The sequence below is a fragment of the Talpa occidentalis genome, unplaced genomic scaffold (assembly GCF_014898055.3).
Source record: "Talpa occidentalis isolate TD23 unplaced genomic scaffold, MPIMG_talOcc4v2.1 talOcc4.16, whole genome shotgun sequence".
In the NCBI taxonomy this organism is placed as follows: domain Eukaryota; kingdom Metazoa; phylum Chordata; class Mammalia; order Eulipotyphla; family Talpidae; genus Talpa; species Talpa occidentalis.
This window is the reverse complement of record NW_023601653.1, coordinates 40,585,642-40,610,730: the sequence shown is the minus strand read 5'-3', so window position 1 is coordinate 40,610,730 and position 25,089 is coordinate 40,585,642. Positions and strand designations below refer to the sequence as shown.

The window sequence follows — 25,089 nt, the reverse complement described above, 5'->3', positions numbered from 1 at the left end:
TGTAAAATATATATAAATAAAAATAAATAAATAAAAATATAATGCAAAAAAAACAGACAGATACAGCAAACATTTTTAAATAAATGTTTTCCTAATAGTTTGTCAGTCTGGATAGAGCTGCATCTTCCAGCACCTGGTTGACAAAATACATGCAGAAAATTAGTGGAACCATGTTTCCCCTGCAATAAATGTGTGTGTAAATTAAACAACCATGAATGAGTCCACTCAAAACTCAGACTGGGACCTTCCTGGTGGCGCAGGAGTTAAAGTCTCAGTGCTATCAAGCTATCACCTGCGATGCCAGCCGCTGCAGCATGAGTTCAATCCCCAGCCAGGGAGCTGACCCACATGGAGCAGCAGACCTCTCCTGTCTCGCCCACTGCTCCCCTCAGCAGTGGATTTCGGTAGGTTCGCCTGTTCTGCTCCCCATTCTGTCTCAGGTGAATCCTCTCACCACTCCCACACTTCTGGCCTACGCCCCAGTTCTTATATTCATAAATAATCTTTAAAGAAAAATAGTTTAAAAAAAAAACAAAAATCAGACTGATAATACCTTTAAGTCTGGCCACAGAAGTGCCTTCCCATTAATAAAATACCAATACTAAAAGTACCATTTACTTGCACTGAAAAACCTAAAAGGTCTTTTCTCTCCATAGTTGTTTTTCTGGTTGTAATGTTTCCATCATATTGGATATTTTCCAAGGTATGAAGATTAAGGTAAAAAAAAAAATCTACAAGATTTTCCTGTACAAGGATTATTGATATACAATATCAATATTTAAAACTCTAATATAGATGCTCATAATTCCTAATATATTAAGACTGAGGGTGTGGGGAACTCAGGAAAAAAAGATCATTCTGGTATTAATTCCTTTCTAAAGGGTATTAAAGCAACTTAAAAAATCTGACTTGTGCTACTACCAGGCACAAGAGACAATATGAAGGAAGATAATATTTAGAGAATGAGAAATAATCCCAGCAAGGGTTGTATGGAAAGGGTATTTTCTTGAGGACAGCAACATGCAGAAAAGCTTTTATCCAGACTTCATTGTGGACTTGTACCAATAACCACTTAACCAAACAAAAGGATTCTACTCCTGCTAAAAGGAGAAAAGAAGACAAAAGTGGCAGCTCTAGCTCTCCCACATAGTGGAGTTCTCCTGGGCAGTTTCAGGATGGTGTGGGGAAGGAATCTTCAGGACTCTATCACAGTGACCCCAGATGTCTCCTCAGCTACCTCCAAAGGTTGGATTAGATGTTTTTTTTTTTTCTCTTGAGCAGAAGAACTGGGTGTAGGCCAGAGGTGCAGGGAGTGAGAGGATTCACCAGAGACAGAGTGGGGAGCAGAACAGGGAGATCCACTGAAATACACTGCAAAGGGGAGCAGCGAGAAAGACCAGAGAGGTCTACTGCGCCATGTGGGTCAGCTCCTGACCAGGGATGGAACTCAGGCCATAGTGGAGATCACACTGAGACTTAATCTCTAGGCCCCCAAGGAGGGCCAGATTAGATGTTCTTATGCACTCATGCCAGTCTGAACTCCCCCTATCACAGTACCTTGTTACATTAAATGGTTATGTTTTCATTTATCTGCACTCCGCGCCCCTTAATTTTAACTCCACGATGGCAGAGGCTGCCTTTGTTGCTCAGTGTATCCTAGGGCCTATTATAGACCCTGACATGGTAGGACATCATATGGTTGTTGAGTCATCAAGTAAGAAAGCATGTTATCTTCTAGATCATCACCCGCTATCTTGAAAACTGACTGACAACAGTCTATTTCTCTTTGTTGGCATGGAAGACAAGATCAGGCTACCTTTTCTTCTCCCAGCTGAGCACTGGTTTTAGCAAGATAGAGAATATTACTTGAAGCAAAGCAATATCCACCAACAATATCAGGCAACACAATCCATTTCTGAACCATGACACAGAATGTTAAGTCCCCACCCATGAACTGAGCTAATATCACAAGATGACAGAGATGCTGCTAGGCTGGACAGAAAAGCTTCCAATTACTGTTTGAAAGGAACAAACTTCAAAACTGGTTATCAGAGCAGAGGTCTGACAGAAGAAAGACTAGTAACAGAAGAGCCCAGCATTACCAAGTTGGATGGTACTGACAAGCACACTGGGGTTGTGATTCATTAAGGGTCACTTCCTAAGTACTTTCTGAAGTAAAGATAAAGCTACAGTACAAATAAGCAAAATAATCTCACACATGTCAACAAAACTTGGAGGGCGTGAGCTACCTCTAGAGTAAAGCAGAGGAAGACAGATTCACATAAAGACAGACAGATGCCATAGCCATGGTGCAAAAAACAGTTTTCAGGGGTGAAAAGTAGAAAGCCCTCACTTAATGTCCTCTATAGTTGCCTGGAAACTTCAACTTCAAGCAAAGTGAAGTATGAAACCAAGTTCCCAGAAAACATCATTTTATTCAATGTCAGTCAACTAATTATTCAACTACCTCATTCAAGGACCTGCCGCAGTTAGGGCCATATCTAAATTACTACTGTGGCAGCATGGCTTTAAAGGACTCTTACTGTTCTGAGCCTCAGTGTCCTTCACTGTAAATGGGGCCATTGATATCTACTCCTTAGACTGCTATAAAAATCTAGTGGACTTGCACAGGTGCCTAGCACATGAAAGGTGTCTTTAAAAAGATTAAGCCAAAAAAGAAAAGAACACTATATATTGAAAAAGTAAATACTTGAATGGAAAATTAAGGCTTGATAGGATAACTTTGAGCAGAAAGAGGTCATAGGAAATTTTAGCATAATAGAGGTATATTAGCAATCAACCAACCCACAGAAAAGATACGAAGATCTTTTCATCATACAATGAAAAAACTACACCAACTTAACATATGGGGAACGAGGATCAAGTATAAGAAAATACCTGAATTACAAGTATTGTATCTAGGGCCTCCCTGGTAGCACAAGGGGTTAAGCACCACACCATGAAGCAATTCGCAGCCTCTGCAGCACGATTTCGATCCCCGGATGGCCAGGGAGCAATCCACATGGCACAGCAGACCTCTCCTGTCTTGCCTATTGCTCCCCTCAGTAGTGTTTTTCAGTCAGTCTGCCTGTTCTGTTCCCCACTCTGTCTTTGGTGAATCCTTTCATCCCCCATATCTCTGGTCTGTACCCTGGCTCTTGTATGCATAAATAAATAAATCTTTAAAAAAAAATTTAAAAGCATTGTATCTAAAAAAGTCTAGAAATATTTAACCTGGAATTAACAGAACGTACTAAAATTCATGAGTGAACATGAATTAAAATATGTTTTTTAGGGCCTCCCCGGTGGCGCAGCGGTTGAGCGCTGGGTTGTGAAGCTCCCCGCGGCCTCTGCGGCGCCGGTTCGATCCCCGGCTGCTCCCCGGCCACCAGAGGAGGGTCCCACATGGCGCGCAGACCTCTCCTGCCGCCCGCTGCTCCCCTCAGCAGTGTACTTCGGTCCTTCTGCCTGCTCTGCTCCCCGCTCTGGCTCTGGTGAATTCTCTCACCCTCCCGCGCTTCTGACTGTACCCAGTGCTTGTATAAATAAATAAATAAATCTTAAAAAAAAAAAAAAAAAATATGTTTTTTAACACAACTTTAAAAGAACTAGTACCTTAGTCTTAGCAAATACTTAGCAGAAGTATGCAGAAAATAGCTGATGGTGGCTGTATCCTGGGCTATTTGAGATGTACACGCTGCCTTCCTATAGTTTTTGAAGTCAGACACCCCCAGGAGGGCAGCTTGGGCTTAAGGGGAAGAATGTCTTCAGCCAAGACATAATGTTCAAGGTTATGGGGTTTCTTTTTTATTTCATTTTTTTTGTTTTTGACACCAGAGGAACAGAAAAGAGAATTTTAGTTCACCACAGAAGAATATCCAAAAAGTAGCAGGCACTCTTACCAGGTATGCTCCCTACCCCAGAAACTGATCTACAAAAAATGCCCTCAAATGTTACAATATGATGCTTAAAAGGCCTCTAAGGCTAAGACCCTGAAACTATGAAATATATTTCACTAATGAATGCTTGAAACTTCATACTAATGATTAAATCTGTCAGAGATAAAAGTTTTGAGTCACCACACAGAAAACCTAGCAAGCAGTAAGACCGAACTTAAGTCTAACTCGAATCATAATTTTCCTAAAAACTATCAGGCTCTCAAGAAGAGTCTATCAATTCTGTTTCCTAGTATGTCAAAAAATGTTACATTTACAAGCCTGTTTTCTTTTCTTTCTTTCTTTCTTTATTTTTAAATTTTATTTTATTTTATTTTATTTTTGTGGGACCCTCACCGGTGGCCAGGGAATGAACTGGCGCTGCAGAGGCTGCAGGCAGCCTCGCAGCCCAAAGCTCAACCGCTGCGCCACCAGGGGAGGCCCTACAAGCCTGTTTTCTAAAACAGCTGTAAAAATATATCTGTGAAAGTTTTCACTGCCCTTTGCAATTGTGCCTATTTTCCACAGTGAAATGACATTAGTTAACACCTTATTCACAATGATTATATTCAGATACTATTTGGGTTCTCTTGAGACTCCAGAAATCTGAAAGTATGAGTTCTTTAACAGTTATACATAACCCCCCCAATAAAACATCAGCAGAAATTAGGTGGATGGGAACCAAATATCACATTACATATGGACATTTTCTTCAGGGTCAGTGGTTAAAATGGTTTCAGGAAAAGAAAACATACTCACATCTTGGCTCAGTCCAGAAAAGGTTTTCTGAAGCTCCTTGGCAAATTCCAAGTTATGAAGCACTTCTTCATATTTCTCTACTGCTTCCTACCAAATAGGATAGGAAAACATAATTTCTGTGAACTTCAAAATAAGTGGTGTTATTAAAAACAGTACAGGAGAATCCCAAACTTTATGAAGCACTCATTTACTATAAATACTCTAATACGACACAGCAGAATACAGACTCCTCAAAGGGACGTGAAACTGGAAAAAATGCCCTCCCTCCCAAATCTACTCCCGAAAGGTATTCTCTTCAACTCAAGAGAAGCAGCATCAAACAGGAACTGGCTCAACATTCCATTATCAAATGAGGATCCATTTCTCCTTCCTTCCTTCCTTCTTTAGATAAGGGAGGAACACCATGACCTGAGTCTTACTGAATTCTGCCTTCACAGGAAATCTCACTCTGATTCCTTCCTTAACAGCCTGAGCTTCTCCCTCTCTTGATGCTTAAACCTTCATTTGAAAGTTCAAGTCTCCCCCAACCTGAATAAGAACAATTTAAAGTTTCTATCTAGAGGGCCTCCCCGGTGGCGCAGCGGTTGAGCGCTGGGTTGAGAAGCTGCCCGCAGCCTCTGCAGCGCCGGTTCGATCCCCGGCTGCTCCCCGGCCACCAGAGGAGGGTCCCACATGGCGCGCAGACCTCTCCTGCCGCCCGCTGCTCCCCTCAGCAGTGTGCTTCGGTCCTTCTGCCTGCTCTGCTCCCCACTCTGGCTCTGGTGAATTCTCTCGCCCTCCGGCGCTTCTGACTGTACCCAGTGCATGTGTAACCAAACAGACAAACAAACAAACAAATAAATAAATAAAGCATGCCTCCTTTAAAAAAAAAAAAAAAAAATTTAAAAAAAAAAAGTTTCTATCTAGCAACCACCCCCTTCCAATCTTAGACAAATTTCAAAAGTGTCTACAGTTTCCATGTCCTCCTCTTCTCCTCCTAGCCTGGGTTCCTTTCCACCATCCCCCAGAACTGTTCAAGCCAAAGTAGCAACATCAGTCCTATCCTCTCAACCCTGGACCTTGCATAGCTCTCACTTTGGTCAACTTTTAGAAGACTTCACCAGGCAACAACAATCTCATTTTTATAACACTAAGTTTCCATTTTCCTTGTTTCTACAGCTGCTTGTTTTACCAATAACTTTTCCATTAACTTCCCTTCACTCAGTTTTCAGCACTTTTTTTAAAAAGATTTATTTTATTATGCATACAAGAACTGGGGTACATGGGGGGTGAGAGAATTCACCAGAGACAGACTGAGTAACAGAACAGGTGGAATGACTGAAATACACTGCTGAGGGGAGCAATGGGTGAGTCAGGAGAGGTCTGCTGCGCCAGGTGGGTCAGCTCCCTGGCCGGGGATCAAACTAGCGCTGGAATGGCTGCAGATAGCTTCATAGGTTGTGTCTTAACCCCTTGTACCACCAGGGAGGCCCCCAGCACTTTTTTTTTTTTAATCAAATCCGCACTTTACTTTTTTTTAAAGATTTTTATTTTTGTGTAGAAGAGCTGGGGTGTCAGCCAGAGGTGTAGGGGAGAGGGTCTGCTGTCTGTTGCACCCTATGTGGGTCAGCTCTGTGGCCGGGAATCGAACTCAGGCCACAGCAGTGATAGCACTGAGACTTAACCCCTAGGCCACCACGAAGGCCCCAGTTTTCAGCAATTTTAAAATAAAGATAACAGGACCTATCTCATAGAGATGTTATGAAATTTAAATGAGTCCACATTTATAAATCACACAGAATACCTAACCCTAAATTAAGTTTGTTATAAATATTTTTTACCATAATGATCCAAACTTTAAATGGCAAGCTCCTTAGGACTCTGCCCTAGGTTTTGCTGCTTTCTGTGGTCTCACCCAAGATCATCTCCTCTTTCCCTGGGCTTTGCCATAAAGGTGATGTATCTGAGAAATAAACTTCCATGCTCCATACCTGTATCTTAATATCTACCAGATATCAGCCTCTAAGGCTTCTCACACACATTAAAGTCACTGATCCAGAATTGAGTCATTTACCTATCCTCCTAAAACCTTCCCTCCATGCTTCCAAACCCAGTAACCAGTTCTGCCAATGGTTCAATCCAAACGTTGAAGCTGGAAACCTAGGAAGCAATCCTGGCTCCTCCCTGCACACCTAAATCCAGTGGCCAAGTGATGGTGATATTCCCATTCACCTCTCTCCAATCCAGAGACTGGCCTTCAATCCCCACCAGTGCCTCAGTACCAGCTGCCCTCATCACTGACCTAGAGGACAGCTGAGCCTTCAGTCTCCTACTACCCACACTCACCAGGTCAAAGCATCCTTCACACTGTAAGGTGTTATTTTTAACTACAGATCTATAGATATCCTGCTTAAAGCAGCCCTCTACCATTTCTGATGCCCTTAGGGAAAAGTAGTCTTAAAATGAAACAAGAGCTGCATAACACGACTGGCCCCTCCAGCTTTATCACTCTATTCATACTGGCCACCTTCCCAGTTTCTTAGAAAGGTTCTTGATAAAAAACATTTTTTTCCATCTCAGGGCCTTTACACATGCTAGCACTTGCCAGGCCTGTTCTTTTCCCTCCTCCCCCTCTTTAACTGGCTAAGTTCTATTCACTTCTTCTCAAGGAAGCAGTCCTCAACTCTCCAGACTTGGTTAGAGCCCACATCACTATAACCCATTATCATTCTGGACTTCACTGTTTTTTTTTTTTTTAAAGATGTATTTATGCATACAAGAGCTGGGGTACAGGTCAGAGATGCGGGGGTGAGAGAATTCACCAGTGACAGAGTAGGGAACAGAACAGGCAGACTGACTGAGGTACACTGCTGATGGGAGCAGTGGGCGAGTCAGGAGAGGTCTGCTGCGCCATGTGGGCTGCTCCCTGGCCAGCCGGGGATCGAACTCGTGCTGCAGAGGCTGTGGATCACTTCACAGTGCGGTGCTTAATCCCTTGCACCATTGGGGAGGCCCCTGGACTTCACTGTTTTAACATTCATCAATTTGTATTTGCTTATTCCCTGCCTCTCTTTCCCACATTATTATATCCATGAGGATAAGGATCACTTTTGCTCTTCAGGTATTATAACCCTAGTACTATGCATAGCATAGTACAGGCACTCCAGAACAGGCACTTAACATACTTTTGTTGAACAAATAAAAGGTAGCTCAGAATATAATCTAAAAGAATCTAAAATATGCTAAGGATTATGAACAGAACTGGAAATTTTGTAATATAGTCATATACTAAAATTTCTGCTAAAAGAAAAGAACATTAGCAGGAGCAGGCCTGGAGAATTGGAAATGGTCTCAGGGTCTCAAGGCAAGGTGACTCTCATAACTCTCATAACCTCATAACCTTAATTAGGTGACTCTCATAACCTTTATGCTGGCCCTGATTGTGCCAACAGCAGTGGGACTACACAGGAGAAAAGGTTCCCTATAAAGAATTTAGTGTAGGTGCATCAAATAGAACACAGGTTCAGAGTTTGACAACAAGAGGTTGGTAGTAAATCCTAGTCTTTTAATAAGAGAAACTCCAGTGGAGTCAAAAGCATCACTTGCCCCTGACCTTTTGCTTGGCACTCCCTTGAATCTCTGTTCTCCACTTCAAATCTATGTTTATGGTGGCAGTTTCAGTGAAATCTTAGAGGTCTGTAGTGTAGCCTCCACAGATTATTTAAGAGCTGATTCTAATAAAGACCACAATAGCTATACAGACCAAACAAATCTTCATTTACAATATTACAAGTATCTGTTGGGTTAAAGAAGAAATATAAGGGGCCTCCCCGGTGGCGCAGCGGTTGAGCGCTGGGTTGCGAAGCTGCCCGCAGCCTCTGCGGCGCCGGTTCGATCCCCGGCTGCTCCCCGGCCACCAGCGGAGGGTCCCACATGGCGCGCAGACCCCTCCTGCCGCCCGCTGCTCCCCTCTGCAGTGTACTTCGGTCCTTCTGCCTGTTCTGCTTCCCAATCTGGCTCTGGTGAATTCTCTCACCCTCCCGCGCTTCTGACTGTACCCAGTGCATGTATAAACAAAACAAACAAACAAAGAAAGAAATAAAACATGCCTCTATTTAAAAAAAAAAAAAAGAAGAAGAAATATAAGCTTATTTACAAAACTTCCCAGCCAACAATATTGAAAACACAGCATCAAACCCATATCAGACAGTTAAAAGCAGTCCTTGGAAGGAAAATTCATAGCCTTAAATACATCTGTAGGGAGAAAGAGCAAATGAATTAGGCACTCAACTCAAAAGTTAGAAAAAGGAGCAAATAAACCAAAGAAAAGCAGGAAGATAATAACAGAAGAGAAAAAAATAAATCCAAAAGTAGCTTACTGAAGGAAAAAAACGGGCCTCCCTGGTGGCGCAAGGGGTTAAGCACCACACTATGAAACAATCCACAGCCTCTGCAGCACGAGTTCAATCCCCAGCCAGCCAGCGAGCTACCCACATGGCGAGGCAGACCTCTCCTGTCTCACCTGCTGTTCCCCTCAGCAGTGTGTTTCAGTCAGTCTGCCTGTTCTGTTCCCCGCTCTGTCTCTGGTGAATCCTCTTACCCCCCATATCTCTGGCCTGCACCCCAGCTCTTGTATGCATAAATCTTTAAAAAAAAATAAAGGAAAAAAGCTATCTAATTAAGAATAAACTGAGGGGGCCTCCTTTAACCTAGGGGTTAAGCCTCAGTGGCATCACCACTACTGCCTGAGTTCCATCCCAGCCAGGTAGCTGACCCACATAGGGCACAGCACACCTCTCCTGTCTTACCCACTGCTCCCCTTAGCAGTGTATTTCAATCTACCTGTTCTGCTCCACATTCTGTCTCTGGTAAATTCTCTTATCCCTTCCTCCCCCACACCTCCAGCCTACACCCCAATTCTTCAAAGCAAACATTAAAAAAAAAAAAAAGAATAAACTGAGAAAATAGAACAAAAGTTCTTTGCTTCATTCAATCTGTACAAATAAAATTTTTAAACTGCATGAAATAAGGTAGAGTTTTGAAAATTTGTCCCCCCCAAAAAAATGAAAACAGAATTAGATCAATTTCTAAATATAAAGAATACGTTCAGGGCCTCCCTGGTGGTGCAAGGGGTTAAGACGCAACCCAAGAAGCTATCCGCAGCCACTGCAGCACAAGTTTGATCCCCGGCCAGGGAGCTACCCACATGACAGCACAGACCTCTCCTGACTTGCCCGCTGCTCCCCTCAGCAGTGTATTTCAGTTGATCTGCCTGTTCTGTTTTCAACACTCTGTCTCTGGCGAATCCTCTCACCCCTCCCACACCTCTGGGCCTATATCCCAGTTCTTGTATGCATAAATAAATCTTTAAAAAAAAAAAAAGAATACTTTCAAAAGTATATGGAGAGCCTCCATGGTGGCGCAAGGGGTTAAGATGCAACCTATAAAGCTATTTACACAGCCACTGCAGCACAAGTTCGATCCCCGGCCAAGGAGCTAACCCACATAGTGCAGCAGACCTCTCCTGACTCGCCTGCTGCTCCCCTTAGCAGTGTACTTCAGTCAATCTGCCTATTTTGTTCCCCACTTTGTCTCTAGTGAATCCTCTCACCCCCCACACCTCTAGCCTGTACCCCAATTCTTGTATGCATAAATAAATATCTAAAAAATAAAAAGTATATGGAGACTCTATACTTTCTGCTCAACTTCGTTGTGAACCTGTAATTGCTCAAAAAACATCTATTTTTTTTTAAAGGGGCAAAAATAAATGTTCCAAAATATGTGTGTGTATATACATACATATATATATATATAAAAAAAACACAAAATAAGTTGTATAAAAAAGGGAAAGAGGCAGCAGAAAGAAAAATATTTGTTTTCATAGGCTTAAATAAACTCTGAACAGATAAGAATCTACTAATCATATTTAGAATTAAAACTGAACAAAAGAAAGTGAAAGAAACAACTCCACCTTTTTAAATATTTTCTAATTTCTGAACTACAGGATTTTAAAAACTAAAATTTTTAACTAAATACCATACTACTAATTTCAGTCTGAGCGGTCAGATTACAAGATTTTTTTGTTCTGACATTACACTTTCCATGTCTCTAACTTAAACATATATTGGTTGTATTACATGTTATTTCTCAAAAGCACCACAAACTCCCTGCTTAATCATACATAAAACCCTAATATCTTTAGTAAATTTAGTAATAAATATTTTATAGGTCTATTATGTGCTATACATGGTTCTAAGTACTTGGAAAACAGCAATGACTAGACAAAATCTCTACTTTCATGGAACTTACGCTGTTATGGAAGACAAAATAAAACCAGTCTGTTTGATGTACTAACTGCTATTAAGGAAATTCAAGCTTGAAGGGAGGTAAAGAGTGAAAGGGGGCCTCCCCAGTGGTGCAGTGGTTAAGCGCTGGGTTGTGAAGCTGCCCGCTGGTTTGATCCCAGGCTGCAGACCCTCCCCCCGTTGCCCGCTGCTCCCCTCAGCAGTGTACTTTGTCACTCTGCCTGTTCTGCTCTCCACTCTGGCTCTGGTGAATTTTCTCACCCTCCTGTGCTTCTGACTGTACCCAGTGCTTGTATAAATAAATAATAAATAAATCTTAAAAAAAAAAAAAAGAGTGAATGGGAAAATGGAGATACAGTGTTGTCAGGAAAGGGCTTACCGAGATGACCTTCAAGTAAAATAATGAGTGAAGTTGGGAATTAAGCCATGTAGACACCTGGGAAACAACATCCCGGGTTATAGGACAGAGTAACACAAGCAGAAACCCTCAAGTAGAAGTGTGCCTGGCATGTTTGTGGAAGAGCAAGGTTAATGTAGCTATAAAGCAAGGGTGAAAAGTGCTAGATATGTAATAAAAGAGATGTAAAAGGAAGCGGGCAGCAGTTGCCTGTGCAGGGCTTTGTCAGCCATAAAAAGGACGGTGCTTTGGCCTGAGGGGAACCAATGGGACTTTTGAGCAGATGAGAGACTTGCATCTGAACAGGATTTCTGAGGCTGCTATGCTGAAGACAGACAAACTGCGAGAGTGTGCAGAAATGAATAGTCTGTGAGAAAGCTCGCACAGAATGCAGATGAATGGTATTCTTAGAACAAGATGGCAGAAGCAGGATTGAGGGAAATGGTCAGTCTCTAGATTTTGAAGACAAAATTGACTAGACTTGCTGATGGGCTAGCTGTGAGATACGAGGACAACAAAGAGAAATTTTCCACCAGCAAGTCCATCCTTCTAGTTCATCAAGCCATTAATGGACACTGTTAAGATTAAAGGAGCAACAGCTTTGAGCGTGGAGAGGTGGAGAGATGCTGACACTAGGAGATGTCAAAGAGGTAACTGGACACAGTAATCTAGAACTCCGAGGACTGATCTGCTGGCAATACATGGGCAACTGTCTGATTGTTACTGGAGAAAAGTTCACAATAAAGAACCAACATGGGGTAAAGACGGTATAACACAATGCAATGAAATGTTTGTCTGGCCAGGGTTCTGAAATACAGCATGTCCATGCATTTCTGAGAGAGCTACCATGAGAACCACTAACCCTCACCTCCACTCCCAGCAGATTCTCCAATCTAGAACACTGCTATAACGGAACACTTCCTGAAAGGATTTTTTTTTCTATAGTTACTTCAGGGATTTTTTTATTTTCAATTTATTTATTTTTAATTATTTTATATATTTTTACATCATTTTTCATTTTTGTACAATGTATGCATTTTCATCTTGATTATAGTCCCCGTAAAATTCCTAGCACCTATTACGAAGAGGCATTTTATCACTTTAGAAGTTATTAAACACACCACTACTGCTTGGGGGGAAAAAAACCAACCTGAAATGCAGGGTGTCATAGTTAAGTCTGCCGCCAGGTGAGTAAACACAGCATTCCCAGAACTCACATCTGTACCTCAGCAAAATTATTATTTACTGTATCACAAAAATTCTAGATTAGTGAAGAAGCATCAACATGGCAAGGGAGAAAGTCCTTGAATGCCAGTGCCTATGATATACAACAAAAAACCTTAAGTTGAAAAAGATGAATCAGATCTACAGGCTGGATCAAGTAATGTTTAATTAATTTTGTCCCTTTTTAGCCATGAGATGTAAACAGATTAAAATAGCAAAGGTCCATGAAGCATTTTTTTTCTTTCACATTGCAGAGTGGCAATTACCAGGTATACCATGGACAAGTTAAACAACGTTAAGAAAAACTGTAAGTAGTCTATAACTGTTATAGCAAGGTTTACACTTGATCTTAGCCAAAAGGCCGAGAAGCGATTGTTATAGCAAGGTTTAAACAAAACAAAAAAACAAACAACAAAAAAAGGGACAGCTCTCTAGCAAACAAACCTCCTCTTAAAGGGGTATGGCAATCCAAGAGAGAAACACAGGGTTAAATCATAAAAGGAATTAAAGGAAAGAAAAGGGAGAAAATCAAAGCAAGCTACACTAAATGTTCTTTTCCATTTTAGAGTAGGAAGAGATGTGGTTTAGGATTTTCCAGTGAACAGCAGGAAGCCAGAGTACTATTCCACTCTTCTTTCAGCCCACCCTACTGTACAAGTAAATTTAAATCCCTGTTAACTTTTAGCGATTATCTGCATTTTTACTCTTACTGAACAACACACATTCCCATCCACTCCACCCACTAGTGCCCAAGAAGATAGTCAAACTATGAGATTTAATAGACAAAGCTTTTTGAAGACAAAGCTCTTTGAAAAATCCAATAGTGTTGCTCTTATTTTAAGCCTATCAATTCTCTGGTCTCCATGTGGAAGGCATATGACAACCAAGAACATCTGATTAGACTATGATATGAATGAGAAGTAAACTCTTACTGGGGTTAGAATATTTAGACATGATTTGTTACAGCAGTTAGTCTATCTTAACTAGTATCTAATCATGACTAGGTATTTTGAGTTCTTAAATTTTTACTTACTTTCAATAAACAGCTTTTTTGAGATAATTTACCCATTATAAGTGTACCAAAAAAAATTTTTTTGGTATAATGAATCCCCCTAGCCTGTTTTATTAAGCAGCAGCAGCTAGGGATCTCCCTGGGGCTCAGAGGGTTAAGATACAACCTATGAAGCTGTTCGTAACCGCTGCAGCACAACTCGATCCCCAGCTAGGGAGCTAACCCACACGGTGCAGCAGACCTCTTCTGACTCGCTCGCTGCTCCCCTCAGCAGTGTATTTCAGTCAATCTGCCTGTTCTGTTCCCCACTCTGTCTCTGATGAATCCTCTCACCCCCTGCACCTCTGGCCTGTACCCCAGTTCTTGTATGCATAAATAAATCTTAAAAAAAAAAAAAAAGAGGGGGCCTCCCCTAGTGGCACAGCGGTTGAGCGCTGGGCTGCGAAGTTGCCCGCAGCCTCTGCAGCGCCGGTTCAATGCCCGGCCACTGGCAATGGTCCCACATGGTGCGCAGACCTCTCCTGCCGCACCCACTGCTCTCCTCAGCAGTGTATTTCATCAATCTGCCTGTTCTGTTCCCCGCTCTGGCTCTGGTGAATTCTCTCGCCCTCCTGCGCTTCTGACTGTACCCAGTGCTTGCATAAATAATTAAATCTTTAAAAAAAAAAAAAAAAAAAAAAGGAAGCTAGACTAAAGGATTATAAACCACTTACCAACTGGTCTGGATTAAGTTGCTCTCCATTTTTCAGGCGATCCTTATAATCTTCCAGTTTGAGCTACAAAAGAGAAACTTGTATCTATTATGACATAAAATCCTGAAGCAACTAAATTAAATAGCTGACTGTTTCTTAGGAAAACAAAATCCTTGAAGTAAGCTATCAATCTCTAAGAAAACTATATTACTACTACAAGCAGGCAGCATTTGTGACGGCGTTCCAGTCAGGGAAAAAAGCCACGCACAACCAACACTAGTCTGGAATTAGAAAAGTTAAGCAGCAGTAATACCTTTTTCTCTTAAGGAACTCTATAATTAACATACAGGGCCTTAACTGGTCTATCACGTGCCCCTAACCAGTGATGATGCTCAAATGGGGGCGATTCTGTCCTCCAAGGATGTCTGGCAAGATATCTGGTTATCACAACTTGGGAGGCTAGATGGAGGTGGAGGTGTTACTAGAATCTGGGAGTAGAGGCCAGAGTGCTGCAAAACCTTCTACTATGGATGGTACAATACCCACAACCAAAAAATTATTCAGTACAGAAACTCAACAGTGTTAAGGCTGAGAAATCTGCTCTGACCACAGGCTTATCTATTGAATTAGGTCAGCCTTGCCTGATAGGAGACTCACTGATGGTAAATAATTTCCTTTCTAGCATTTAAGCAGCTTCAACCTACAGCTACTTTTCATGTAAAAATTAATATTTAAGTAAACACATGACAGATAAATTGCATCTACCGTACCCATAATGATGACATGATCCACTATAGTGTTCTGAAAGTGATGTTTAGGCTCCTCCCATGTTAGCATATAGCTTTAAAAAGCTTTCCCAGAGGGCCTCCCCAGTGGCGCAGCAGTTGAGCGCTGGGTTGTGAAGCTGCCCGCAGCCTCTGCAGCGCTGGTTTGATCCCCGACCCCGGGTGAGGGTCCCACATGGCATGCAGACCTCTCCTGCCACCCACTGCTCCCCTCAGCAGTATATTTCGTCAGTCTGCCTGTTCTGTTCCCCACTCTGGCTCTGGTGAATTCTCTCACCCTCCCACGCTTCTGACTGTACCCAGTGCTTGTATAAATAAATAAATCTTTAAAAAAAAAAAAAAAAAAAGCTCCCCCAGAAGCTTGAAACAGAGCACTGATACTATCAGTCAGTATTCAAGATGAACTAAGAGCCCCAATTATCTGGAGCCTCAATACACATACACACTTGGTTCTGCCACCTGAGGGGGGACTGAGTCTCCACCAACAGATCCTGCTTTGACTACTTTCCCACAGTGACTAACTGCATGCCTTCAAAAGACAAGTGATGTGACCTAGGGCCACAGAGAAGCTACTAGAAATCTTTGAGTCCTTCTTCACCACCTTCACTGTCTTCCAAGCACATTAAAAAAAAGAAAAACAGAAATAGTCAACCAGCCTCTTCAGGATCTCTCCATTCACTTCCACTCACTTCTCTAAGGTGTGAATTGGTCTTGGCATTAAAAATATTTTAAGTGTCCACAGATACAGACAGCTTATCTCTCACTTTACTGTGATAAACAAAAGAGAATCAGGACACAAAGCAACATCACAGGCTCCATGACTCAGGAAATGAGGAATGATTTCCATCTTGATATTGGCATTTACTGTAGCCATAGGGTGACTGTAACCCCCGAGTTTCTTTACAAGACTCTCTCCATGTTTTCAGCTACCATAGTAAACAATCACCTAGCAACACAAAAGTGAGTGCTGAAGCATTTTCTGGCTCTACTATGAGCAGAGCTTCCAATGACTGCAGCAGCTAATGCGTGATACCAACCACTGCAGAGCCAAAAGGAAATAAGGTGAAAAACTGAGGCTATTTTCATCATGAAAAGAAACAAATGACATTCAAGGAATTAACTTGATGCTCTAAAGCAGCTAGCTCTTCAAGCATTTCAAGCGTAGCATGAATAAATTCATAGTATAAAGAATATTTTCATTCAGCTTCACACTGACAACCTTTAATATACCCAATATTGGCCTACTTGTATGTTTTTAGATAGTCAAATTCCAAAGTTAGTTCAACTTCAGTGAGGAATACTTACGACCCCCGGAAGAAAGAAAAAACACCAGTTCTTTAACCCTTATTAAGATGGTGCAGATGGGGCCTCCCCGGTGGCGCAGCGGTTGAGCGCTGGGTTGCGAAGCTGTCCGCAGCCTCTGCAGTGCCAGTTCGATCCCCGACTGCTCCCCAGCAACCGGAGGAGGGTCCCACATGGAGCGCAGACCTCTCCTGCCGCCCGCTGCTCCCCTTAGCAGTGTACTTCGGTCCCTCTGCCTGCTCTGCTCCCCGCTCTGGTGAATTCTCTCACCCTCCCACGCTTCTGACTGTACCCAGTGCTTGTATAAATAAATAAATAAATCTTAAAAAAAAAAGATGGTGCAGATGGAGGCCCGGGGGTAGGGGGCCATACCTTTTTTTTCTCGATGTTTCTAATTTTGTGCTTAAGGCATATGAGTCCATTATCAATGTATGTCTCATATGCTTGGGCAGGAGAGGCGGAGGATGGCAGGGGGCTGAGGGGTCGGTTCTCCTCACTGTGATTCCCCGGGGGCTTGGCTGACTTCATGTCCCCCGCACTTCCCTCCTCTGAAGCGCCTGAGGCTGACTGGTAACCAAAAGGAGATGAAGAAAGTCGCACCATTGAAACAGATGCTGCTGCAGAAAGAAGGGGAAACAAGTATAAAATTAATTCAGACGCAGAAGGTGACGTCCAGGCTTTAACTTCCCTCGAAGGTCTAAAGAGCGGCCTCAAAATTTTCCCTCAGAGAAGTGAGCTCCAGACCCTGAGGCGCTTTAGCGCGGGGCTTCCCGCTCGCTACCTCTCGGGCCCCGAGTGCCCAGCACCAGCGCCTCGCTGAAGCAAAGCTACCACACGGGGGACGTTTCCAGAACTCAGTTTCCACCCAGCCAAGACGAGGGGCCGCTCTCCACACGGTAAAGCGAGGACACTGAGGAGCGAGGGCCGCCAGCCGCACCCCCTCACACCGCCCCTCACCACCCGCCGCAGCTCGTCACCGACCGCGACACTGGAAAGAAACCCAAACGCCACAGTTCGCGGCTCGCTGACTGCTCCGGGCCAGCAGGTGCGCCGTCAGCACCGGACCCGGGAACCCCGCGGCGCCCCGGCCGCGCGGGCCCGAAGGTCCGAGGGTCTTCGCTGCGGCTGCGAGGAACGAGCCCGCCCCACGCACACGTCCCTGGCGGGCGCCTCCCGGACCAAGGACACCTCAGCCCCACAGGCGGCGCGGGGGCCACGAGGCCCGCATGCGCCCCGGCCCCGCCGCGCTGCCCCCCGCCCGACGCCCCCCCCGAACGGCGCCGCCCAGCTTCACCTCCGCGGGCCGCCTCAGCCCGCGCCCGCCTGCGAGAGCCCGAGGAGCTGCGGCGGGGAGACGCGCCGCCTCGCACCCGCGTCTCCTCCCCCCGAGTTCTCCCGCGTCCCTCAGCGTCCTCGCTGGCGGCGCGCTAAATCCCCACGTCCGCCGACCCCGCCGCTGCGGTCCAGACGCGCCCTCAGAGGCGCGCGCTTATAAAGGCGCGTCCCGCCTACTCAGCGCGCGGCCTCGCGCCCCGCCCTTAAGCACGCGGCTTCGATAGGCTAGTCTCTAGGCCCGCCCCCCTCCGCGCGCCACTTCTATAGGCTGGTCTTGAAGCTCGCCTACCCCCGCGCGCCGCTTCTATTGGCTGGTCTCGAGCCCCGCCTCCGCATGCGGCTTCTATAGGCTCGGCCCGCCTGCCCCGCACCCGCGCGGCTTCTACCGGCTGGCCTCACGCCGGGTCGCCCGGCTCGCAGCGTACAAGCAGGCGCCCTGCCCCGCCTCCTCCCGACGCTGGGCGCCCGCCGCCGCTCTGCCCTAGGGGGCGTCGTGAGAGGCGCGCTCTCAGGGGCGCGCCCTGGCGGGAAGCCGCTGGTCAGAGCGCGCTGGGGCGGCGGGTGTGAGGCGGGAGCGACCTGCCGCGGGAGCCTCTGCGGTCCCGGCGGGAGTCGCCGCGCGCCGCCGTCGCCGCTCCACAGACACGTGTTTCTGAAGAAAGGGACGGAGTGTCCGCCTGTTGCCTGGAGGAGCGCGGCTTCGGGTCCCGCCCCAGGCGCTGATAAAAAAAAGCGCTGAGATTAGCGGGAAAAAAAAGGGAAAAGCGGAGCCAAGGAAGGAAACAAAGGCGCCCTTTCAGCAGTTTCCCACGTGAAGCTTGAGCGCTCCCGTTTCTTGGGCCCGCGGTGGCCTGTTATCGGGGCGCTTTCTGTGCCCGCTGACGGCCCTTGACGTCGCGCCAGCCCTGGGCGCCCCGGAGCCCACGTGTGGCCTTGAGGGGGAGACAGAGAAAGCACAGAAGCTGCTGCGCCGGAGGGGAGGAAGGCTGTGCTTTCACCCTCGAGGAAAAAAAACTGTGGACATAGTGAAAACAATGTGAAGGACACACGTTTGGGTCAATGAGTCAGGCACAAAGTGATCCCACAGGTCGGGAGCTGAGCGAAAATGAGTCCAAGAATGGTCACTGCCGTCTTATTCATGGGGAAATGCTTGCCTTCCAGTTGACCAAGAAAAACTACCCCTCGGATCCTATGGATCTGATTGCAGATCCTCAGTATTCCACTGAATGGAATGAATAAGTCTGTCAGGATTTCTTTGCCAGCATAGGTTGAGAAAATGAGTCAAGAGAGAACGGAAAGCCAGTTCAAGTCCCCGTAAGGTGCAGGGTGCACAATTTGTAGGGGAGGGTACCTCAGATAATGTCTTCTGAAGAAAATAAATAGGCGATTCAGAAAAGCTTTTCTGGTAGTGAACATCCTCACTTAATCAGGCTTTATTTTGAAAGCATGTACTGCAACAACTTATTTATTTATTTTTGTCAAGTGTTTGGTTTACTTTCCCCTCCCTCACCCCCTATTTCCTGTAACATTTTGATTTGTCTTGCATTGCCAAATGTGAGGCAATATTTGTGGAAAGCCACCGCCAAACTCAGCAAGAAATTACTATATTTAAAATGATAAAAAGTGGGCCTCCCTTGTGGCGCATGGGGTTGGGCACAGCACTATGAAGCAATCCACAGCCTCTGCAGGGCGAGTTGATCCCAGCTGGCCAGGGAGCAACCCACATGGCACAGCAGACCTCTCCTGACTTCTCTGCTGCTCACCTCCTGACTTCTCTGCTGCTCCCCTCAGCAGTGTATTTAAGTCAGTCTGCCTGTTCTGTTCCCCACTCTGTCTCTGATGAATCTTCTCACCTCTCCCCACCCCCCATCTGCGGCCTGTACCCCAGCTCTTGTATGCATAAATAAATAAATCTTAAAAAAAAAAAAAGTAAAATGATAAAAAGTGCTCCAAATGAATGGCGGGGAAAAATACATTCATTCAAGGGCCTCCCCGGTGGTGCAGCGGTTGAGCGCTGGGTTGCGAAGCTGCCTGCGACCTCTGTGGCGCCGGTTTGATCCCCGGCTGCTCCCCGGCCACCGGAGGAGGATCCCACATGGCGCGCAGACCTCTCCTGCCGCCCGCTGCTCCCCTCAACAGTGTACTTCGGTCCTTCTGCCTGCTCTGCTCCCCGCTCTGCTCCCTGCTCTGGCTCTGGTGAATTCTCTCACCCTCCCGCGCTTCTGACTGTACCCAGTGCAGTGCTTGTATAAACAAAAAACAAATAAATAAATCATAAATAAATAAAAATACATGCCTCTTTAAAAAAAAAGAATACATTCATTCAAGTATTTATTATTATATGTCAATTATAGTTTAATAAAGCTGGAATGGGACAAATGCTCCTTGAGTACCTGCCTTGTGTTGGATGTTAAGGATATAACCATAAGGCCCCTTCCTTCATGAAGCTGAATCGGAATTCCATAAAAGCTGTAGGAATGATTAGCAAAAACTACCAACTTAAGAAGATAGAAAAACAAGAATGCTGTAGCCTTAAAAGGATGATTTGATCTTATGAAAACAGTCCAACTTGATATCCCCTGGAAATATGAAGATTTAAAATGCATTGTCTGATAAATGTGTATTTCCTGTAGGGAAAATTACACTGTAGTCACTTAAAACTGATGCAGCTTCATGTTCAAACTGGAAGATTAATTCACAAAGAATGTTGAAGCTTAAGGCGTATGAATGGAGATAGAAGAAATTATCTTAGATGTTTTGTTGTGAGTGATAGATACCTGCTTCTCAGGGACTTTGCCACAAAATAAAAGAAACAAGAAAAATAACAAGGAGGTTGAGAGTCTCCCAGGGAATAATTAATGTAATAAATTTGCTTAAAAAATATTATACTTTTACATACTTTCAGAATCATAGGTATGGCTTCATATATATAAAGAGAGAAACTCCTTAAAGCAAAAGACTAACCAAAAGACTTCAGGCAGAAAAAAAGTTGCCATCATGGTTCAAGTCATTTCTGAAAGAATTCCTTTGATTACTAAGATTGATTATTTGTGTGCTTTTCTCTCTCTCTCTTTTTTATGAAGTTCAGAGTGTCTCATTCCTAGTGGTTTTGTTCATACTGTTTTTCTGGTATTGGAGTAAACACATTAATACTGCTTCACCTTTTTTTAAAGATTGATTTATTTATGCATACAAGAGCTGGGGTGCAGGCCAGAGATGCAGGGGCTGAGAGGATTCACCAGAGACAGAGTGGGGAGCAGAACAGGCGGATTGACTGAAACACACTGCTGAGGGGAGCAGCGGGCAAGACAGGAGAGATATGCTAGGCCAAGTGGGTCACCTTCCTAGCCGGGGATCAAACTCGTGCTGCAGTAGAGGCAGACGGCTTCACAGTGCTGATGCTTAATTCCTTGCACCACCAGAAAGGCCCCAATACTGCTTCACCTTTAAGTCCCCTTGAAATAAATCTTCTTAGGAGAGAAGTAATCACTGTGAAACCTGTGAATGTGTGTGTTGCACTTTGAAATGTTGCAAAGTGTCAGCTGTGGAGGCATATACTTGATTTGAGTCTCCCTTCCACTCCTAGTTGAGTGACCTTGGGCAAGTTACCCAGTCTGGGCTGTTCCTTCAGCTCTAAGACAGAAATAATACCTGCTTCCCGGAGAATGTCGTCAATGAACTTTTTTTTTTTTTTTTTTAGTTTTTTTTTTTAATTTTTTATTTTTTTTAATTAATAATAAATTTTATTTTTATATTCCCCATACAATTTCAACCCCCCCATTCTGACCCCAGTCCCTCCCCTCCTGCCCCCCACCCCCCAAAAAGTGTCTCTGGTTCATAGTTTTTTGTTGATTTTGATTTTCACTTTCTTACAGTTATTCATTTTCCTGGTCCCTTATTTAAGTTTTCTAGATTCCTGCTATGAGTGAGACCATCCGGTATTTTTCTTTTTCTTTCTGGCTTATTTTGCTGAGCATGATCCCTTCCAGCGCCATCCATGTTGCTGCAAATTGCATGTGTTTATCTTTTTTATTTTTTTTTTTATTTTTTATTTTTTTTTTTTTATAGAGGCATGTTTTATTTATTTATTTTGTTTGTTTGCTTGTTTTGTTTATACATGCACTGGGTACAGTCAGAAGCGCGGGAAGGTGAGAGAATTCACCAGAGCCAGAGCGGGGAGCAGAGCAGGCAGAAGGACCGAAGCACACTGCTGAGGGGAGCAGCGGGCGGCAGGAGAGGTCTGCGCGCCATGTGGGACCCTCCTCTGGTGGCCGGGGAGCAGCCGGGGATCGAACCAGCGCCGCAGAGGCCGCGGGCAGCTTCGCAACCCAGCGCTCAACCGCTGCGCCACCGGGGAGGCCCGTGTTTATCTTTTTTAAATGCTGAGTAATATTCCATGGTATATATGTACCACATCTTCTTGATCCAGTCATCTATTTTTGGGCATCTGGGCTGTTTCCAAAGCTTAGCTATTGTAAATATGAACTTTCACTTATGAAAATGCATGAAGGAAATCACAATAGTGGTTTGGTCAATTGTATCATTTTAAATATGCAATTCTCTGGAAAACTGGTATCTTCCTTGGCCTCTTTATCACATAAGAGAGCCCAGCATTTCTCCTGGAGCCTGCAGAGAAGCAGAGAATTGCAGGATTGTGAGTTCCCCTACCCCCTTATCTTAAAGATAAAGTAAATAAAGCTACTGGACATTAGGGAGTTTTTTGAGGTGCTGAAGAACCTAGTAAGGTGTCCTGCCCACTATGCATCCAAGCTGCTTCAGCCCTTCCCTTACTGCTTCATGGAAAATAATAAAGTGCAGAAATAGGCACTTGGTTAGACTGGCAGAACCATATCCAAAAAGAATAAGCACCTGAGGGTTACTATAGCTTCAAAGGAATTCATTCAATAAGGCATTTTTAAATTTTCATAACTTTTGATCCAATAGTCCTTATTTAGGAATCTTTCCTATGGAAATTTGATTTTCTTTTATTTCATGCAGTCAATAATTTACTTATAAAAATGCTAATAATGGAAAATTGTAAACAACTTAGGGCCTCCCTGGTGGCACAAGGGGTTGAGCGCAGCCCTGTGAAGCTGTCCGCAGCCTCTGCAGAGCGGTTCGATCCCCGGCCGGCCAGAGAGATACACACATGGCGCGGGAGACCTCTCCTGTCTCACCCACTCACTGCTCCCCTCGGCAGTGTTTTTCCATCCGTCTGCTTGTTCTGCTCCCCGCTCTGTCTCTGTCTCCAGTTCTTATATAAATAAATAAATAAATCTTAAAAAAAAAAAACTTAGATATTCAGTAATAGAAAAACAGCTAAATAAAATAACTCTAACCCATGGGTTATAATTCAGGAAGCACAAATAATCTTTTTAAACACTATTCAATGATATGTTATTACAAGAAAAAACAAGAAAAAGAAAAAAGAACAAGAAAAAAGAACAGGATAAAACTGTAAAACATTATTTAGTACAACTGTGATTTTAAAAAAAGTTTAATTTTAAAAATGCATAGAAAAGAATAAACATATTTTCCTCTCTATTTTTATACCATATGTTTACTGTAAATATCAAATAAGACAAAAAATTTTTCCCAAATATGACAATTACTCTCTCCAAGATAACCACTTTTAACCTTTTGCGTACATATCCAGACTTATTTCCAAGCAAATAACTATACAATTTTTTACAAACATAGCAATTATTAAACATATTTGGTAATTCTATTGTATTCACTTAAAATATGGTGAGCATCTTTTCATTAATACAAATTTAAACTTTGGGAGGTGGATTTTCATGATATTAATTTTCTTTTCACTTTTCCTATGAACAAGTTAAAAGTAGAAAAATCAGGCCTCGCTAGTGACACAAGGGATTAAGCACAGCAATGTGAAGCTATCTGCAGCCTCTGCAGCACAGGTTCGATCCCCGGCCAGCCAGGGAGCTACCCACATTGTGCAGCAGACCTCTCCTGTCTAATCCGCTGCTCCCCTCAGCAGGTATTTCAGTCAATCCGCCTGTTCTGCTCCCCACTCTGTCTCTGGTGAATCCTCTCACTCACCCCCGCACCTCTGGCCTGTACCCCAGTTCTTGTGTACATAAATAAATAAATCTTTTTTAAAAAAGTGAAAAGTGGGCCTCGGGGCCTCCCCGGTGGCGCAGCGGTTGAGCGCTGGGTTGCGAAGCTGCCCGCAGCCTCTACAGCTCCGGTTCGATCCCCGGCTGCTCCCCGGCCACCAGAGGAGGGTCCCGCATGGCGCGCAGACCTCTCCTGCCGCCCGCTGCTCCCCTCAGCAGTGTGCTTCGGTCCTTCTCCCTGCTCTGCTCCCCGCTCTGGCTCTGGTGAATTCTCTCACCCTCCCGCGCTTCTGACTGTACCCAGTGCATGTATAACAAACAAACAAACAAATAAATAAATAAATAAAATACGTGCCTCTTTAAAAAAAAAAAAAAAAAAAAAAGAAAAGTGGGCCTCCCTGGTGGCGCAAGGGGTTAAGCACCGTACTATGAAGAAATTCACAGCCTCTGCAGCACGAGTTCAATCCTGGCCAGCCAGGGAGAAACCCACATGGCACGGCAGACCTCTCCTGTCTCGCCCGCTGCTCCCCTCAGCAGTGTATTTCAGTCAGTCTGCCTGTTCTGTTCCCTGCTCTGTCTCTGGTGAATCCTCTCACTCCCCGCATCTCTGGCCTGTTCCCCAGCTCTTGTATGTATAAATAAATAAATATTTTTTTAAAAAGTGAAAAAGAAAATTTTCATGTTGAAAGAGACTCAGCTTTATTTTATTTTTGGCCTTGAGTTGCTGGGAAATCATAAGGCTTTGCTAAAGGAAGAGTGAGAAAAATGGTGAAGGGTGTAAGCTTCTGTTCAGAAAAGAAGAGGGAATAGGAGACTCAATGAAAAGGCTTTTTTAAATCCCAGAACCTGTGCCCCCTCCTCTGCGGGTGGCTATTTGTCATCCAGTCCTGTTTCTCTTGGAAACAAAAGGGCTTCTCTATCTATGTGATCTTCCCAAGTAAGGAATCCTTGGAAAGTGAAGGAAACCTATTTCACTTTCACCTGCACAGCCCTTGGGGGTATGCCAGGGCAAGAGAGGCATACAGTGGTACTTACATACACACCCAGGAAGTCAGTCCTCAGCTCTGCAGCAAAGAGTGAACTGGGGCATCCGCTGCAGTCTGGAGAAAAAGGGCACAAGTCTCAGCTTTCGCATCCAAACACAGTTATCGCTAGTCTGTGAGTCCCTAGGTCTGGGTGGGGCCTGATAATGGGAATTCTAACAAGTTCCCACCCCATCGAAGGTTAACCCACAGACCAGACTTTCATGCCCCCTGTAGGACTGCTTCCCAGTCCTGACTCAGC

At 44.3% G+C, this 25,089-nt stretch overlaps 1 protein-coding gene across 8 annotated transcripts in view; it reads right to left on the bottom strand.

The window, feature by feature from the left end:
• CAPRIN2 (caprin family member 2) overlaps window positions 1-17,760 on the bottom strand; it is a 46,694-nt gene extending 28,934 nt beyond the window's left edge. For 4 of the 8 annotated variants that reach the window (XM_037514082.2, XM_037514081.2, XM_037514084.2 and 1 more), the window contains exons 1-4: window positions 17,685-17,717; window positions 16,763-17,007; window positions 14,325-14,387; window positions 4,695-4,781 (exon numbers count right to left, since the gene is read on the bottom strand). In XM_037514082.2, coding sequence (XP_037369979.1) covers window positions 4,695-4,781; window positions 14,325-14,387; window positions 16,763-16,993 — 381 coding nt within the window. In that variant the 5' untranslated portion in view covers window positions 16,994-17,007; window positions 17,685-17,717. Of the gene's footprint in view, window positions 1-4,694; window positions 4,782-14,324; window positions 14,388-16,762; window positions 17,008-17,684 lie in introns of all 8 variants that reach the window. The other 4 variants (XM_037514085.2, XM_037514086.2, XM_037514087.2 and 1 more) reach the window with 3 other exon arrangements.
• Window positions 17,761-25,089: the final 7,329 nt, after the last annotated feature.